Source organism: Leptosomus discolor, chromosome Z, assembly GCF_034619465.1.
Source record: "Leptosomus discolor isolate bLepDis1 chromosome Z, bLepDis1.hap2, whole genome shotgun sequence".
Classification (NCBI taxonomy): domain Eukaryota; kingdom Metazoa; phylum Chordata; class Aves; order Leptosomiformes; family Leptosomidae; genus Leptosomus; species Leptosomus discolor.
This window is the reverse complement of record NC_141419.1, coordinates 51,997,718-52,014,359: the sequence shown is the minus strand read 5'-3', so window position 1 is coordinate 52,014,359 and position 16,642 is coordinate 51,997,718. Positions and strand designations below refer to the sequence as shown.

The 16,642-nt window shown below is 44.0% G+C and overlaps 2 protein-coding genes across 3 annotated transcripts; one reads left to right on the top strand and one right to left on the bottom strand.

The window, feature by feature from the left end:
* Positions 1–636: 636 nt before the first annotated feature.
* On the top strand, positions 637–5,334 carry TRIM14 (tripartite motif containing 14). The gene is given in 8 exon segments (XM_086480103.1): positions 637–900; positions 1,259–1,318; positions 1,320–1,436; positions 1,508–1,625; positions 2,880–2,973; positions 2,975–3,024; positions 4,833–5,063; positions 5,066–5,334. Coding segments are annotated over 8 exon segments (1,203 nt in total).
* Positions 5,335–6,059: 725 nt separating this feature from the next.
* On the bottom strand, positions 6,060–15,754 carry NANS (N-acetylneuraminate synthase). Of its 2 annotated transcripts, none has more exons than XM_086479568.1 (6): positions 15,623–15,754; positions 14,230–14,457; positions 10,444–10,543; positions 10,028–10,182; positions 8,707–8,973; positions 6,060–7,524 (listed from the first exon to the last, which is right to left on the bottom strand). In XM_086479568.1, exons 1-6 carry the CDS (start codon positions 15,752–15,754, stop codon positions 7,315–7,317), a joined length of 1,092 nt encoding a protein of 363 aa, XP_086335694.1. In that variant the 3' UTR covers positions 6,060–7,314. The 2 variants fall into 2 exon arrangements, with proteins under 2 accessions (XP_086335694.1, XP_086335693.1); XM_086479567.1 differs by having other exon boundaries at positions 14,230–14,445.
* Positions 15,755–16,642: the final 888 nt, after the last annotated feature.

Sequence of the window (16,642 nt, the reverse complement as noted above, 5' to 3'; positions counted from 1 at the left end):
GGTAGATGGAACCAAAGCTAGGTCTCTGTCTGTTGCCTTCTGCCAGGTCCACACAGAAAATTTGGAGAAATGCAACCCTAGCTTGCAGAGAGCTTATGAGACCCAAAGTCAAGAAAAGTGTCGTTTCACTTCAAAATTAACAAGTGACATCTGAGCCCCATTCTGACCCCACCAGCCCACCCCACCCTTCTTCCCCAAAGCTTTCATGATGAGATACTGCTGAAGCAGGAAAACACTACAACTTCATGTTTTCTCCTTGATATAACTCTACTGTGCTGGAAGATAGTTTTTCCTGGCCAAGATCTCCCTGAAGCAAGCCCTCAGGCATTAAAACCCTGTTTTAAAAGCTTAATGGAGTTTCCTCCAGAAAGATGAATGTGGGAGCTGCATGCAAAGAGCAGGGTCTCCTGCTCTTCTGACCTCGCAAAACCACAGCGCGGGAGCGTTTTCCCACTTTGGACAGTAAAGTACCGGGGTGAAAGTACGTCTGGTTTTAGTGCATGATATCAGCACCCGGCCACCTTGCCAGCGTTTCCTACCCGGCACCAACCGCTGAATCAGGGCTCAACACGCCGCTGCCGCCGCGGCGTGGGGGGGAGCCGTGGGCCGGCCGCCTGCCGCCGCCGTGCGACCGACATGCCCGGCGCTCTCTTCGGCCGCTCTGCGAGGACCGCGGGTGCTGCGCCCGCGCCTTCTGCCCGCCCCGGGCAGCCCCGCGGTCGTCGCTCCTGCCCCGCCCCGCTCGCCACCAGCTGGGGAGCGTCGCGAGCAGCAGCGGGCGACGGCCCCGGGGCGAGCCCGGCCCGGCCTGTGGCTCCCGCGGAGCCCCACGGGCCTTGCCGCGGCGGGGACTTTACCTACGAGACCAGCTACAGCGGCGCTGGGGGACGGGACTGGGCTGTAACCGGGGGCTGGGGGGCACGGGCCTTAGAGCAAAGATCTTCCTGATTTGGTTGTGTCCTGCCCGTTTTTTCCATGTTTCTAGGACTTGTGCAGCTGGGTTTTCTTTTGCCAGGGTGAGGTGGTGGCAGCAGCTGCATTAGTGCAATGAGCAGCAGTAGGTTGACTATCTTCAGCATTTGGCCTTGCTTTGCTTATCTTATGAAACAGATTGTGGAGCTCGGGTTTTGTTGTCACATCGATTTTGTAGGCTGTACTGGCTAGCAGAATAAAGTTTCTGTACTTCAGCGAGTGCTTCTTAAATCCCATATGGACAGGGATCAGCGTGCTGTCCACAGCACAGTGCCATTATGAGTAGAGGCACCTGTCAGACAAAGTGACTGAGCCTCAATTACTACTTTGGGGAGAGGACAGACAGTCTGGCAAAAAGCTTCACTGATGAAAAGACTCAGCAAGCCCTCAAAGCACATGATCAGCAGTTGGAGTTCTGTCGAGGAAAGCTTGCAGCCCTGGAGACCTTCTCCTGTGATAGAGCTGTCCCTGCTTTGTGGTATATGGGAGCTGGGAGGGAAGAGTCCATTCATGTCACTGTCTCTACTAATTGGAGAATTTTGCTTTCTGCCCTTGGCAGTACACAGGAATCGAGAAGGAAATTCAGGAGCCCAGGTGCCTGTTAGAACAGCGGCATCCAATGCCTCTCTTGTTTGAGCGCATAACCATTATAAGCACTTTGTGGCAGTTCTTCAGTCCATTCTACAGAAACCACTAAAAGATGGGCTTAAAGAAGGTACTGGGAGAGAGCTGCAAATTTTGCTTTCTCCTGCTCTCCTTTTATAACGTGTGGTCTTAAGTAAAAGCAGGACTTTTTACCAAATCAGGTGCGGAAAACAGCAGCTTTTCAGGTGTGAGGACTGTTCTCTGACAGCATTGGTGTAATGTTTCTATAGCAGTGGTGATTTAGGAACCAGGAATTTAGGAAGTTTCTCTTTCAACTCTGCAGCTGGCTTTTTTGCCTTAAAGTTTGCTGATGCCTTTTTTTCCAGCTCTATATGTTATTTCAATACAGCTTACTTCCTCCCACACAGCTCATCTTGCTTATATCCCTAGACCATCACACATACACATCATAGCTGTTCTCTCCTTTGTCACTGTTGGGTGTAAGTGCTCTGGCAGGACATTTGGCAGGCGTGGAACATTGGGTGCCTGTAAAATTTGAAAGATTTTTCTAGTTAATGTGCCTGGTGATCTTCATGTCTCAGGCAGTCTGAAAACTTCTCTGGATTTTGGTACTTTGAAGGTGGGTTAATGTGTTTTGCTGAGAGATTTTTTTTTTTGTCTTTGAGCTGGTATTTCATTCTTAAGTGACCTTTGGCGTGATTAAGGTAAGGAGTTTCTTAATGGGATGCAGAGCTACAAAGCCAAATAACCACGGGGAAGCACTGCAGCTTGTTGAGTTACAGATGAGCAGGGCAACACTGGCCATCACATTTCACCCAGCTACCTTTTAATAATCCCTTTTCTGAGAGATGCCACCAAGAACAGTATAGCAGGGTGCTGGGGAAAATTGTCAGACATGACCTGAAAGGCCACTGCAGGGTGTGTGGAGAATTGCTGGACAGTACCATGCAGGTACTCTGTAGCTAGCATCTGAAGTCGTCTCCAGCTGCTTGATTCTCTTCTCATCTGACAGAAGGGTTCTTTTTGAGGAATGGGAAGTGTTACTTGGGGTTGCACTCCACTGTGTAGTTCCTTGGCAGTACTGGATCTAGCATCTCCATTCTATCCAAAGGTCAAAAGCATACAGGGCGAGTAGCCCTTCCCCAGCAAAAGTAATGCAGTTTGTCCCATAAAGTTGGAAAATGGAGTGTGACAGTATAATGTTCCCCAGAACATGGGTGGAATTCACACCAAAGATGCGAAACCCAAATACCCTGTCCAGCAAAATTGCCCATGGTGTTTTATTTTTAAAATCTTGACAGTATACCAGTGTTCTTCCATCAGCAGACCCCCTAAACTGTCCCTTTTCATTTCTGCCCAGGCATTTTCAGTAAATACTACTGCAAAGAAGGAGACTGAAAGTGTTGAAAGTCATGTCTCCTGTTGATTGGTTGCTCTTCTTAAAACGTAAATATGGTTGAACAAAATTTACAAGCACTCCAAACGCTTACAGCTCAATCACTGAAACAGACAATGAACGTGTGTTGCCACTGTTAAAATTTTATCTTAAAAGGGTTCTGATGTTTACATTGTTTGCAAGGAACAAAGGTTCTGATGTTTACAGTGTTTGCTCACGGCTGCCTGAGTGATTACCTTTTTTGTATGCCTCAGGTTAGGAAAGAAATTTTACTTTCTGCCTGTGAAACCTTGATCCTTTGTTTCTATTCAGAACTGCCAGTGTGTGAATCAGTTAGTGGCTAATTTAGTTTTTGAACTTTTCTATTCTCCAGATCATTGTGGTCTGTCTTTAATTATATGTTCATCATGTAATGTGTTAAGAGTCAATCTACAGGTGATCCTTTCCTCTGTTGTTGGTAGGAAAGATGTACAGTGAATTTTCATCTATCTGATAGGATATTTCCTGTGGCCTGCAAGAGATGAGGGCTGTAGCTATTTTTAATCTAAAAACTGCAGCATTCCCTATTGTCATTGTACCTGGTGGCAAAGGCCTGTTGTAAGACAAGGTCTGTTTTCTGGCCTGAGTCCAGCGCAGGGCAGGCTGTGACTGTAGCCAAGTGAACACTAGATTTCTGTTATTCAGTAGGGAGGGCAAGGGGAGATGCTGTGCTGGTAGAGTGCGTTACCTGCTGTCCCTGCACCTATAGGTTGGTGTGTTCTGAGAGGGGCATTTTTCAGTGTTGGAACCTTGTCTTGTTTTTATTCTCTCCTGGGTGAGCTTTTAAGTCCAAACACAGCAACTTTTTCATTCCAAACAGGTTATCTCAACTGGAGACGAGCAAACAGGTGTTCTACTTGTAAATGCAGATGTTAAGAAACCAGGAATGAAACCAGCAAAGTCTGTCTTTTTGGCTGTGATGTCATGTGTCTTCTCCCACCTGAAAAATTTCTGCGCTGTAGGATCCAGACTGAGTCAGTCACTTCGTAACCGGAACCTGTTAAGGTGCTAGGACAGCCAGTCCACATGACTGAGCACTTGCTACTGAGAGCACTGCAGCAGCATCTGGCTGGCAGTGAACTACGGTTCTGAGTTTCATGAATGCTCATCTGTATCTGCTTCAGGCCGCCTCTGTATTTGCTTCACATGCGAGCACTCACTTTAAGGGTTGAAAAGACAATTTCTCAATTCTGTTAAAGCTAAAAATGACAAACCACCTCATTAAGAACGATGTGCAGCTGCTGATAGGCCAGTGAAATTGTCAAAGCTTGGTCATAAATATTTGGACTTAAAAGTCACTTAAAATTTTAATCACTTAGAAGTGGAAGAATTGTAGTCCTCCAATAATCCAAAGAACTCTAGCTATTTTGCATTATTTTTCTAGTCAAATTCACATTTATACTCTCCTAGTGCATCTTCCAATGGATTTCAGTGGAATGGGATCTCACAACCCAAGAGTCTGCTCCAGTGCTCTCTGAAGTAGTTAGGCTGTAATCCCACCAGAAGCCTCCTGCATAAAGTGGAAGCTCTCAGTGTTTGTTCCCTACCTAGATGTATTCATCTTCTCATTTGTGAACCATGCATATACTGACTTGCCGATTTGTCTTTTACTGACCTGCTTTAAAGTCTATGCAACTTTAAAGCACCAGTGCATATAGTGCAGTGCTTTGCTTTCTATTAAAAATGTCAGGTTTTCCCTTGCAAAACTGCAGGTTCCAAGACGCTGCCAAATGTGGACTCCTTTGCAGGTTTTTTCTTAAGTTCGACTTCTTTCAAGAGTCATGATAAATGTAGTAAGTGTTTATGGTTTTGACTGCAGATGCAAGATCACCAACCTGGGAATATGCGAGTCTTCACCCAAGGCTGAAATTGTCTGGTGATCACCTTGTAGTAAAATGTAATTGAAGGAGGATATTATACCCCTGTGGTCCCCAGAGATCCAATAAGTTATGGCAAGTCCTAAGCAGAGATGCATTCCTCTCTGGGAGCCATTGCTGGGAAGCTGACCTGCTTCATGCTGGAGCAGAATGGTGGATTGGCGCAGCCTACTCTTACTGGTCTGGAACAGAGCATCTTGGTGCCTTAAGAAGTTTGATTTTGAATACTGGTCATTTCAGAAGGGGAAGAGAATCCCCATCCTGATAGAAGATTACCCTGATCGCACTGGCACCTTTTTGGATTATGAAGCAGGAATCCTTTCATTCTCAAATGTTAATGACAGCATGGCTTATTTGCACACCTTCTGCTGCAACTTCACAGAACCAGTTTACCTAGCCTTCAGGCTCTGGGAAAGGTCTATTGGAATATGCAAACTAACATAAGGAACAAAGCAAAATAAAGCCCACTACTTCATGCTTTTTTCTATGAAAGCCACTTTAGCAATGATCTACATGAATTGATCTCTGTCATACAAAAAGTTGTAACTGTGATGCTTTTAGAATGTAACAGTTAAGTTGAAGACAACTAACAGTAATTTTTAATGTATATGCATTTTTCAGTGGGGGAAGGTGATCTGGCTTGTATAAATTATGTTGATGTACCACCTAAAGAGCCATATGAAATATTTTTTGTACTTTTTTTAACATGGAATATGAAAAGCCTGGAGGACCCACAGGTGCAATAAAAATACTTGGTCAGTGGGTCACCTGTGCTTAATTTATTTTTGTGTCCTATTTGCAAAGTCTCTTTATCTGCAGCTAGATAAAGGTATGCTCACATAAAACTAGGAGAGTCAGCTTGCAAGTTGGGATAATTTCTTTTTTTTCACAATATGTTAATTAAAGTCCTGCAAATTTTTGTAGCCTATGTTTACACCAGCCTCTAGGACCATCCCTGTTGGAGTGAAGAACCACTGCTACTTGAAACAGCTCAGGTAATCTCACAGTGTTCAAATACTAAATGCCCAGGAATCATCACTGGTGCTGGCAAAGGCAAGGTCTGACCGTAGGCTGAAATGCACGAACAATAGCTTGTTGTATAAGCTAAATTTATTTTTCAAAGTTGAAATTTAAAAAAAAAAAAATCTTTTAAAAATTGAGTAGTTTTTTAATGTAAGGCAAGCATACTGCATAAGTCAAGAGCTCACATATGGTCAAGCACATGATTCAAAGAATCTCTGCTTTCCAGTTTACAGATATGAATACAGTTTCCTCGGAATTGCAGGAGGGTAAACATTTTGAAAGTAAACAGCTCATAGGTACAGAAACACCACGACCAAATTCAGGATACTTCACCAACTTATGACCAAGAGGTGGCAAGTTCCAAATAACCATCACTAGTAAATGATTCCACCACAGAAAAATGAAGATGCATTACACCAAAGCAGTTCTGTGTTAACCAAGCTAATTGAGGAATGCCTGGTTTGCAGCTGCTGCCATATTGCTCCTTCCTGGACAAAGGGAAAAGCAGCAGGCTGACAGGAATGCATTTCTTACTTGAAAAGTGAGAAGCTGATGCAAGAGCAGACCACACAAGAGGAGCACTGACCATCATGCTTGAAGCACAGTGTTGTGATCTAGTCAAGCAGCCAGCCTCAGATCTAACACTGGTGTCGGGGGGAAAAAACCCAAGCTAATGTATTTCCTTGTTAGTACAGGAAGGAGGCTGCTCAATCTTCACCAGCATTTGGCTTCCTACCTGAGAAGCTACCCCCAGGTACGAACAGAGGTATCCAAATGCACTGCAGCATTGATTCCACATTCCAGGCTTCACTCAGCTCGCAATAGGTACTTTTGACGTTTTTTTTGAAGCATAGGTTAAGTCTATTTCCACTGATTCATCTGTCTGGCTTGCCCTCTTGCCCATCAGTCCGCAAAAAGGCTCTTTCTCTTGCCCCTTAGAAGGGACCTTTCTAGATATCCCATTTGCTTCCTTTCTTGGTACTGTCTTTTGAGAACCTAGCTTTCTCAAGAAGCTAATTTTCCACAGAGTGCAGCTTCCTGCAACCCACTGCTTTATGCTAAGGCTTCATCTTGAGAAAAATCCATCAAGTTGCAAGTCTAGTGTTCAGTGTATCTGCATATCACAGGGGTGAGGAAAATGGCAGAAAGAGAGGAACATCAAAAGACACAGAGTTAGAACAAAGTATAGACAAAATTATTGTGATTTACTGTATTCTTATGAGAAAATGGAAGCTTTTATATTTGTTTATATCCACTTGCTGCAGAAACTTCCTGCTAATGAGAACCTGAAAATTCTAACCTGCTTGGATCCTCGTAACTACACCCCTTTCTTCTAATCTACCAGGCTCCAAATATGTTGTGCAGCACTATATCATGAAATATGGAATGGAGTGCTTTGGTTTAGCACTTCACTTTTTTGACACGATTTTCCACTGCTTGCTCAGTGATGGTTTCATCTTCTTTGATACTTTTTTTAACCTTCTGGCCCACCAGATCAAAGATGGCTTCTGGGGGAAATCCCTTAGGCTCTCCCACCTTCACTGTCAACATGTCAAGTGTCAGTACTGCACCTTCAGGAATTGTCACTTTTGCCACAACAGACTTTCCCAGCTACAGGGGAGAAATAAAAAATAAGTTAAACAAGTCAAACACATTCCTAGGCTTAGTACACCAAAAAAGGCTATAAAATATTCTGCAGTTACTTAGGAACAGCTTGTGTGGAACTGCCCTCCCTATTACTTCTTATTCCAAATGAAGGTTGAGTTAGCAAAAAAACCTTTACTGTAACTAGGCTGCCAGCAACATCCAGATCCTTTCTGAAATCAGATAATGGCTCATGGGAAATTTTCAGAATCAGAATGGAGGGAACCTGCTTAGACTGACTAGTATTCTAGCTTAGCGTAAAAGCAGCTCATATACAGTCATAGAGACCTATTATTACTATTACTGGGTACTTTGTACTCAGCACTGGTGAGGCTGCACCTTGAGTACTGTGTTCAGTTTTGGGCCCCTCACTACAAGAAAGAAATTGAGGTGCTGGAGCTTGTCCAAAGAAGAACAACGAAGCTGGAGAAGGGTCTAGAGAGCAAGTCTTATGAGGAGCAGCTGAGGGAAGTGGGGTTGTTTAGCCTGGAGAAAAGGAGGCCGAGGGAAGACCTTATCGTTCTCTATAGCTACCTGAAAGGAGGCTGTAGTGAGCATCAGTCACCAATCCCAAGTAACAAGCAATAGGACAGGAGGAAATAGCCTCAAGTTGTGCCAGGGAAGGTTTAGATTGGATATTAGGAAAAAAATTTTCACCAAAAGGATTATCAAGCATTGGAACAGGCTGCCCAGGGAAGTGGTTGAGTCACCATCCCTGGAAGTATTTAAAAGACATGTAGACATGGCATTTAGGGTCATGGCTTAGTGGTGGGCTTGGCAGTGTTAGGTTGGACTCGATCTTAAGGGTCTTTTCCAACCTAAATGATTCTATGATTCTACTCAACTTCGTTAACCACTGGATGATATACACAGAACTCCATTAAACTCAAAATCGCAAACATTATGCTTTGGTAAAAAGAGTTACTGACTGACAGAAATAGCAGTTCATAGAAAATTACAGGTCAATAGTAACATTGCAGTAGGCTAAACATAAACACTGTACATACTGCTACTTAGCAGCAGAATTTTTTGAGTGCAGAGGCAGAAACACTGTGGCAATAACAATTAGCAAGCTATTTTTCTGAATATAGTTATTAGCTATAGGTCTAAATAAGTTTCAGCTGTACATGAATCAAAAGCAAAATTTACCTTTTCATTGCAAGCCATTTCACAGGGCAAGAGTTGCTTGACTGGAGAACCCATTGCTTTTTCCACAGTACGAATGGCTTTCACTAACTCTGCCAGTTCATGTGGCTCCAGGGATGCTTGGTGGTCACTTCCTTTCCATGTTTTGTCGAGAGTCACATGGCGTTCCACTACTTTAGCACCCATAGCAACAGCTGCCACTGAAATGGCTATGCCAGTTTCATGCCCCGAATAGCCAATGGGGATATCGGGAAAAGCCGACTGATACGCCTTGAATCATGACAGAGTTGGTCTGAATTACCAAGGTAGCAATTTCAAACACAAAGCAAATTTAACAGTGATAACTGCAATAATAACCATGGGCAATTACTGTGCCACAAAACAAGCAGTTTGTTACGCTGAGAATGTTTTGGTTTAGTTTGGTTTTTTATATTCAGTAAGTCACACTGCATTACCAACCATCACATTCTAAGAATTTCACTAGGATTACCAATACTGACAAGGAAAAGGAGGTTTGTTCTACTCTACTACTTCTCTTACACTTTTCCTTTTAATTTGGTTGTACTCTTCAAGGTCTTCACAGCTTACATCACTGTAAGTTACAGTAATAGAGTAGTGCTCTATTTCTATCCAAGAACCCAGTGGACTCATTAAACTTAACCTGTACCCAAAACAAATTTCTTCAACCTTGTACTGAAAATCTGAAGCAATCCTTTCAGCCATACATAGGAGACAGTTACCCAATCCTAAAAGCCATTAAATGCACCCATGTCCCATTTTACTAAAAATAATATAATATGTGTGCATAAAGCTAGGCAAGTCCTTGAACACTGGCCAATTTGGGAAAATCTTGCATCATTATCAGGCATACCCAAGTAATATTTTCAGCAAAGAAAACTATACAAGGGCCTAATCTTTTTTCTTCATTGCTCTGATACTCACATGAAGCATTTTTAACAGAAGTTTCTGGTCTAGCCCCTTATTTAATTCTCAATTCCACGCACCTTCTTAATGGTAATAGTCTACATAATTTTCCCTTGCACCACAAAGCACAGGGTTAACCTGTTAGCCACATGTCATATTTTCCTCTGTTTAACTGTGAATATTCAAGTAATATCCTTTATCGTATTTCTCAAAGCTGGGTTCTGCTAAAAGAGGATCCAATGGAGACTTTTACTTCAACACTAGTATGAATTAGAGGAACACGATACATCTTCTAACTTCTCACAAGCAAATTCCAGTATGCATGGAAATATGCCTCAGTAAAAGCGCATAGCCCTTCTCTGGTACCCGACCCATGGCACATTCTAGGTTATTCACTGACCGATATAACACGAAGATTGACATCCTCTGGCTGAAGCGGGTATGCACTGGTGCATTGCAGGAAGCAGAAATTTTGGTTGATGGGCTTCACAATCTGATAAACCTGACGCATTGTGTTCATTGACTGCATCCCACTGGAAATCACCATTGGGCGACCTAGCCATTAGAAAACATGCACATGATTTGTCCCAGGTCTGTCAGAAAGCTACACAAGATTAAATTAAATTCTTGAAGTAAATGAATCCAATTAAACTAAAAAAGGAAGCTGGGTGAATCTGTTTTTTTCCAAGTGTGAGGATGATTTTCTTCTAAAGGTACTTTAGATTTTTTTCCAAAATCAATTGGAGGAAAGATCTAATAACTGATCTACTGAGACACAGTGATGTTTACTAAGACAGCTCAAAACAAAATGCTTACCTTTCTTTGCGGTCTTTTCCAAATACGGAAAATTATTTGTATCTCCTGATCCTACTTTGAAAAATGGAACATCTAGTTCATGTAGAAATTCCACAGCCATCTACAAGGAAAATAAATCACTGCATTTTACCACATTTCAGCTGTATCAAAGATAAAGAACAACACTTCAAAACAGAATAACCAAAGTTTAATTAACTAGGTCACATACACAAATATATATATATATATATACACTGCTCCAGAAACAACATTTACTATTCCAAGGATATTAGTTTCTGACTTCCTCCAGGCGAAGTATTATTGACATGTCTTCTTTTACACTTCTACTACAAAAGCAGATTTTCCACAGGTTTTTACTGGGATCCCTGTCTCAAGGCAGTTTCTTTGGTCTCCCAGCCTTAGCTGGTCAAGCCAGCTGTAGGTACAGCTGCTTAGTACAGGTGAGCTCCACTGCTCCTCTAACTTCAAGACATGCTTATGGACCACAGCATTCTCGCCTTTTTTTTTTTTTTTTGGCACTTTCAGAGAGAGTAACCACCTGCAGATAGGAGCTTGCCTGTTGAAGGAGAAACGTACTGCAGGCACGCAGCTAGTGACACACTTCTGTGACATAACTTCCTGCAGGTCAGAAATACTAAACCACAGAGTTTTTAAAACTACAGGTAATTTTCCTGAATACATCTGTCACTCTGAAAAACTCTATATGTATACTGAATTAGCACCTGAAAAAAAACGTAAGTGCCCAAAAAGGGAACTCAAAATGAATTTGCTAGGAGAGAGACTAGAAAATAAATATAAAATATGCCAAAGAAAAGATTATAAAACAGTTTATTCAAATGTTAATTATACTCTGCTTTCTTCTAAAAATGTGTGTGCTATATTGAAGACAACTCAGGAATTATTGGAGGCTCCATGAAAATCAATCAGTATTGCATCAGTAAGTGGCCTTTTAAAAATTAGTACTTTTAAGGAAGAAAATCCCAAACCTATCACAGGCAAAGAGATATTGAAATCCTCCATTCACATTGAGGGGAAACAACAAAATAGTTACCTAACTTCGTCCCCCTTCAACCACCCACAAACACTTTTAATTTCTTCAGTTCATTCCTTGTTGCAGTCAAATTTACTTAGTGCCAGAGAAAGAGTGCTAATATCCAGGAGAGAATCACATCTTCTTCAGTCTAATTTTTCTATCATTATGATGCAGTTTCAATTTCTTGTACCTAGGATGCATAATATCTTTTAAATATACTTTATTCACAAAAATGCAGTGCATGAAGAAAACAAATACACTCTATTAAAAAGCCACAGATCTAATCTGAGGAGACTGCACAAAACGAAATCACAGACCCAACAGAATGGGTTGGAAGGGACCGTAAAGATCATCTAGTTCCAATCCTCTCTGCCACGAGCAGGGTCACCTTCCACTAGACCAGGTTGCTCAAAGCCCCATCCAGCCTGGCCTTGAACACTGCCAGGGAGGAGTCAGCCACAGCTCCTCTGGGCAACCTGTTCCAGTGCCTCACCACCCTCATAGTAAAGAATTTCTTCTAATATCTAATCCAAATCTACCCTCTTTCAGTGTGAAACCGCTACTCTTCATCCTATCACTACGCTCCCTGATAAAGGGTCCCTCCCCATCTGTCCTGTAGGCCTCAAATATGACAGACAGACCTCATATCTAAGGCCACTCTTCATTAGATAAATATCTCTTGAAAATTAGCAGCTTTTCTGTAAGAGATTCAAGGAGCAGGAAGTAATCTCAAATAATAGGGAAATTAAAGGGAGTGATCTCAGTCGGATCCTGTTTTCTCTCCAGTACACACTGGAACAGTTAGATAAAGGAGTTACTCATAACCTTTTTATTTACTTCATGCATCACTTCATTGATTGCCTCATATAGTTAAACACACAATTTAATCTCTTCAACATAGCTGGAATTCCAGAGGTTACATTCAATTTTCAGAAGTTAACGTATTCTCAAGAACTTATTATTATGTCAATTTATGCAATGTTTGCTCTATGTCCCACACCAATGTCTTGCAGAAATGCCACAAGAAATCTTAGGAGCTGTGTAATGTAATTAAGGCACAAACATGTATCATCAGTACTGTTAATTAGCTGATGAGGAGAGCACAAAGGAGCATAGCATCTTGAAAAAAAGGGGGATCCCAGAGGTGGAAAGTGATCTTAGCTGCTGCATATGAAACGTGTTCTGCATTGCACTATAGCCTTTAGAAGCTAGAGGTTTTAACATCAAACAAAAAGTGTAATTTTTTTTTCCCCCCAAAGGCATATAGGTCCAGATACAGAAGTCCAAGACTACTGGATTTACTCTTTTCTTAAAGGAGCAGTGTTGTTCAGCAGGTCTCCTAGACATGAAGATAACAATTAAAGAAACATCACCACACCCTCTTTTCACAGATCTATTTCTGAGTCCATGGCATCAGACTATTGCAATACATGCAAAACATCTTTTTATCTGTTGGACATCTGACGTAACTTTTTATGGTATCTGGTGCTCATATCATCTCAGCTGGGGCACAGCAATTCAAGGATTTTGGTCAACAGGACGAAAATAAGTTGATAGAAGCAGTGAGAATGGCCAGAGGACTAGAAAAGACAGCATTAAAAGGCTGAAGGTATTGAAATTGCTTGGTCCAGAGAACACAAAACCAAAAAGAGATGTGATAACGGTGTTCAAATACACAGAGAGGAGATAAAAGACAAGTATGAACTATTATGTCAGATGAGACAGACAAAAAATTATGAGAAAGGAGATTAAGATACATCACGAACTCTCTCTGATGGTAGAGAAAGTGAGGCACTGAACAGATCACCTTAAAACATTAAATAAATCCCATCTTTGTCCCATCCTGGATATGGCTACTTGCAGAAAGACAGGGACACTGCTGTGCTGGCTTTACACAGGAGGGGCTAGCTTACTTCTGGAAGGTCTCTTTCAGTTTGTGTCTCTGTATTTTCTAAGCCACAAAGAAAAGTAAAACAATCTATAATCTCAGATCTATATTGAGGTTTAACCCTTACCTGATCTTTCCAGTTTACACAATTGTATACTGATTTTGGTAATACTGTAACTAACATAATTTTGGGGTAGCATGCAAGAGTTAAAGCACATGTCTCTTAATGTGGAACAGCAGCAGATGAGCTTCATGGAGTTTACAAGCTGGTGACTGACTGTTTGAGAGCCCACTGACAAAAATCAGTAAATGCTTCAGGAGTAACAGGGCAAGGTGGAAACCCTCTCCAGGAGATTAGTAAAAGAAAAAGGATTATAAGCACTTCTGCTGCTAAGAAACATCATCTGGGGTCTAGTAAACAGCAGGAAGAAAAAAAAAAAAAAGAGGGAAATAATAGGGATTACGTTGAGAAAGGAATCTGGTTTAAATACAGGGGGAAGTTTGAAATGCTTGGAGACAATATACCAAACAACACCAGATAGCAGTCAGATTGCAGTCTTGATCTAAACTCTCAAAGCCTTGATTGTTTATGGAGTTCAACTGATGCCTTTTCTCCAAGATGATTTTCTTTGTATAAATACCTAAGCATACATGGCAGGTCTTCCAAAATGTTCAGCCAGCTACTCATCAACTGTAGAGACACAAGTGAACTGGGAGAAGTACAATTACTCTAGTTGCCTCACTTAGAAATTCAATGTCCAAACATATTTAGTATTCTTTTTATGTTAAGAACTATCACTCCTAAGTAATAACCAACAGACACAACAGCTGGACTCTGCTTGTCATTCCAGCATGGCTTACATACCTCATCCATGCCAGAAGCTGTGAAGAATATGCCAATCTCCTCTGCATATTTCTTTAGCTCTCTATATTGGTCATGACTAAACTCCAAGTGGCGCTTGTGCTCCCCATAGGTCTTTCCCCAGGAGTGTTTAGAGGTGTAGGGCCTTTCTAAGGCTTTCTTGTTGAATTTGTACTCCAGTTCACTCTTCTGGAACTTAGCACAGTCTGCTCCGCAGTCCTGCAAAACACACTGGTGCACACTGAGTGGAAGTGCAAGTGAAACTGCACCAATGCTAAGTTTGAACACAAGGATTGTACAACTAATGTGCTCATTTGCAGTGGAGTTTTCACATTATCATCATAGCAATCACAGAAAAGGTACAAACACAGTGACAGAGGATATACATGAGCCCCTTTATTTCAAAATGCCTGAATACTTAGGACAGCAGCAGCCTAGCAAGAAATCATACTAAAACTACCAAACTTGAACTGCCTCTTGCTTTGCATAATGCTTATTTGAAGAATTGATTTCTGTGGCGTCTTCCAAGCTCAGCTGTCACATGATAATTTTACATGAAAACAAGTGACAGGATTCTGTAGAACAAGGAGTATGAAATTTGTTTGAAGTGTTCACAAATGGTGAGGTTAAATTCTGACTATACTATTTTGCACTTATACCACAGCCACAGGTCTGAATGCATTATGCCCCTGCTTCTCCTTCAGCGATGATATGCCATTTTCTAACAAGTATATCTAATGTATGTAACACTAATTTTTAAAACAGCTTGGCTATCTTACTGGATGACACAAGCATTACTGCAAAAAAACCCTGATGCAATCAAATCAAATTGGAAGTTCATCAGACACAGTTCAGCAGTTATCTGATTTTTCCCAGATTCACCGTTAGCTTGTAACGCGGCTGAAGGACTGCTGTAACCCGTCGGAGACTATATAATCTGCCTGTGTACGCACAGACGTCGCCGTGAACGAGGCCGGTGCCTCCGGAAAGCGAATACGATCTGATCATAGGCTATGAGGAACAGACCAAAGGCTATAAAGCAAGCACCCGCTTTGTGGGCCCTCGCCACGACTGTCTTCTTGCAGCTACTTTATTTTAAAAAATCCTCCTGTAAAGCACTCCACTTCTCCCGCTACCCCCCGGAGACAATGCTCCCCGACCGCAATGCCCCCCGCGGTGAGAGCGTAAGGCTTTCCCGGCCCCCGCCGGTGCCCCGGGGCTCTCGCTCACCCGCACCTCGGTGCCTGCCTCACCCCAGTGAGAGAGCCTGCCCAGCCGCCGGAGAAGGAAGCGCCGCGGGAGACGGGGTAGCGCTGTCCGCCGCGGCGCCCCGCGAGCCCGGCCACGCTCCCTTCCCCGCGGCCAACCCGCCCACCGGGGGCAGCCCCGCGCGCACCTTGGCCATGCGGATCATGCGCTTGGCGATGGCCAGGTCACCCTGGTGGTTCTGCCCGATCTCCGCGATGATGAAGCACGGCTGTTCGCCGCCGACGCGGCGCCCCGGGCACAGCTCGAACTCCCGCGACATGTCGCCCTCCGCACCGCCGCCTGCGCGCCACTGCGCCGGCGCTCCCCAGCCCCCGGCGGCCCCACTGCCTAGGCGGGCAGCCAATCAGCGCTGCGGCGGGCGGGGCCGGGCGCCGCCACCTTCCCCCTCGGCCACCTCCTAGGAGGCGGGGGGGGTTCGGAGCTCCTGCCTGGGGCGCCGCCAGGTGGCGCCGGGCGGCCGGAAGTGCTGGAGGGAGGCGGCGGTGGCAGCGGGGCCCGGAGGCTTGGAGGCGTTGTAGCGCGGGCGGCAGCAGAGCGCGGGGAGCGTACGGGGGGCGTGGGCCGCCTGGCCTCCGGCCTGACTTCCCTGAAGGCCGCGGGACCGCGTCTACGTTCTGGCGAGAGCGAGTCTGGCAAATCGGGCCGGGGTGGCTCCCGGCAGGGTTCCGGCCGGCGGTCCCCATGCTCGGGTGTGGCGGGGGTTTCCAACGTGGCGCCGGTGACAGGCAGTTGCCGGCAGCTCTCGGCCCCCGCCCTGCCGGCGTCTCGGGCTTCGGTGCCGTGGAGCAGCGGCGCCCGATCGGTACTTCAGCAGTGTGCCTCGGAGCGCGGGAAGCGCTCGGCCGTGTACCTGCCCCGGGCAGGGCTTGCTGGAGGTTGGCTGGTGCCGAAGCGCCTGCGCGAGTCTCCCCGCCGCCAGAGAAGAGTTTTCTGTGGTGGGGGAATGCAGTTTCCCAGAAAACCCAAACCAGTTCTGGGAACCAGGTACCCTGGTTCCTCCAGGGCATATATGGCTTACTTTCTGTTTTACTCTATGTCTTCCATGCTTTAAAAGATTAAAAAAGCCACAGGCCTGTAAAAAAAAACAACCTGGAAAAATCTCTTGGACTCTATAAACATAATTTTGTAAACGCTCAAGAGTAGCATT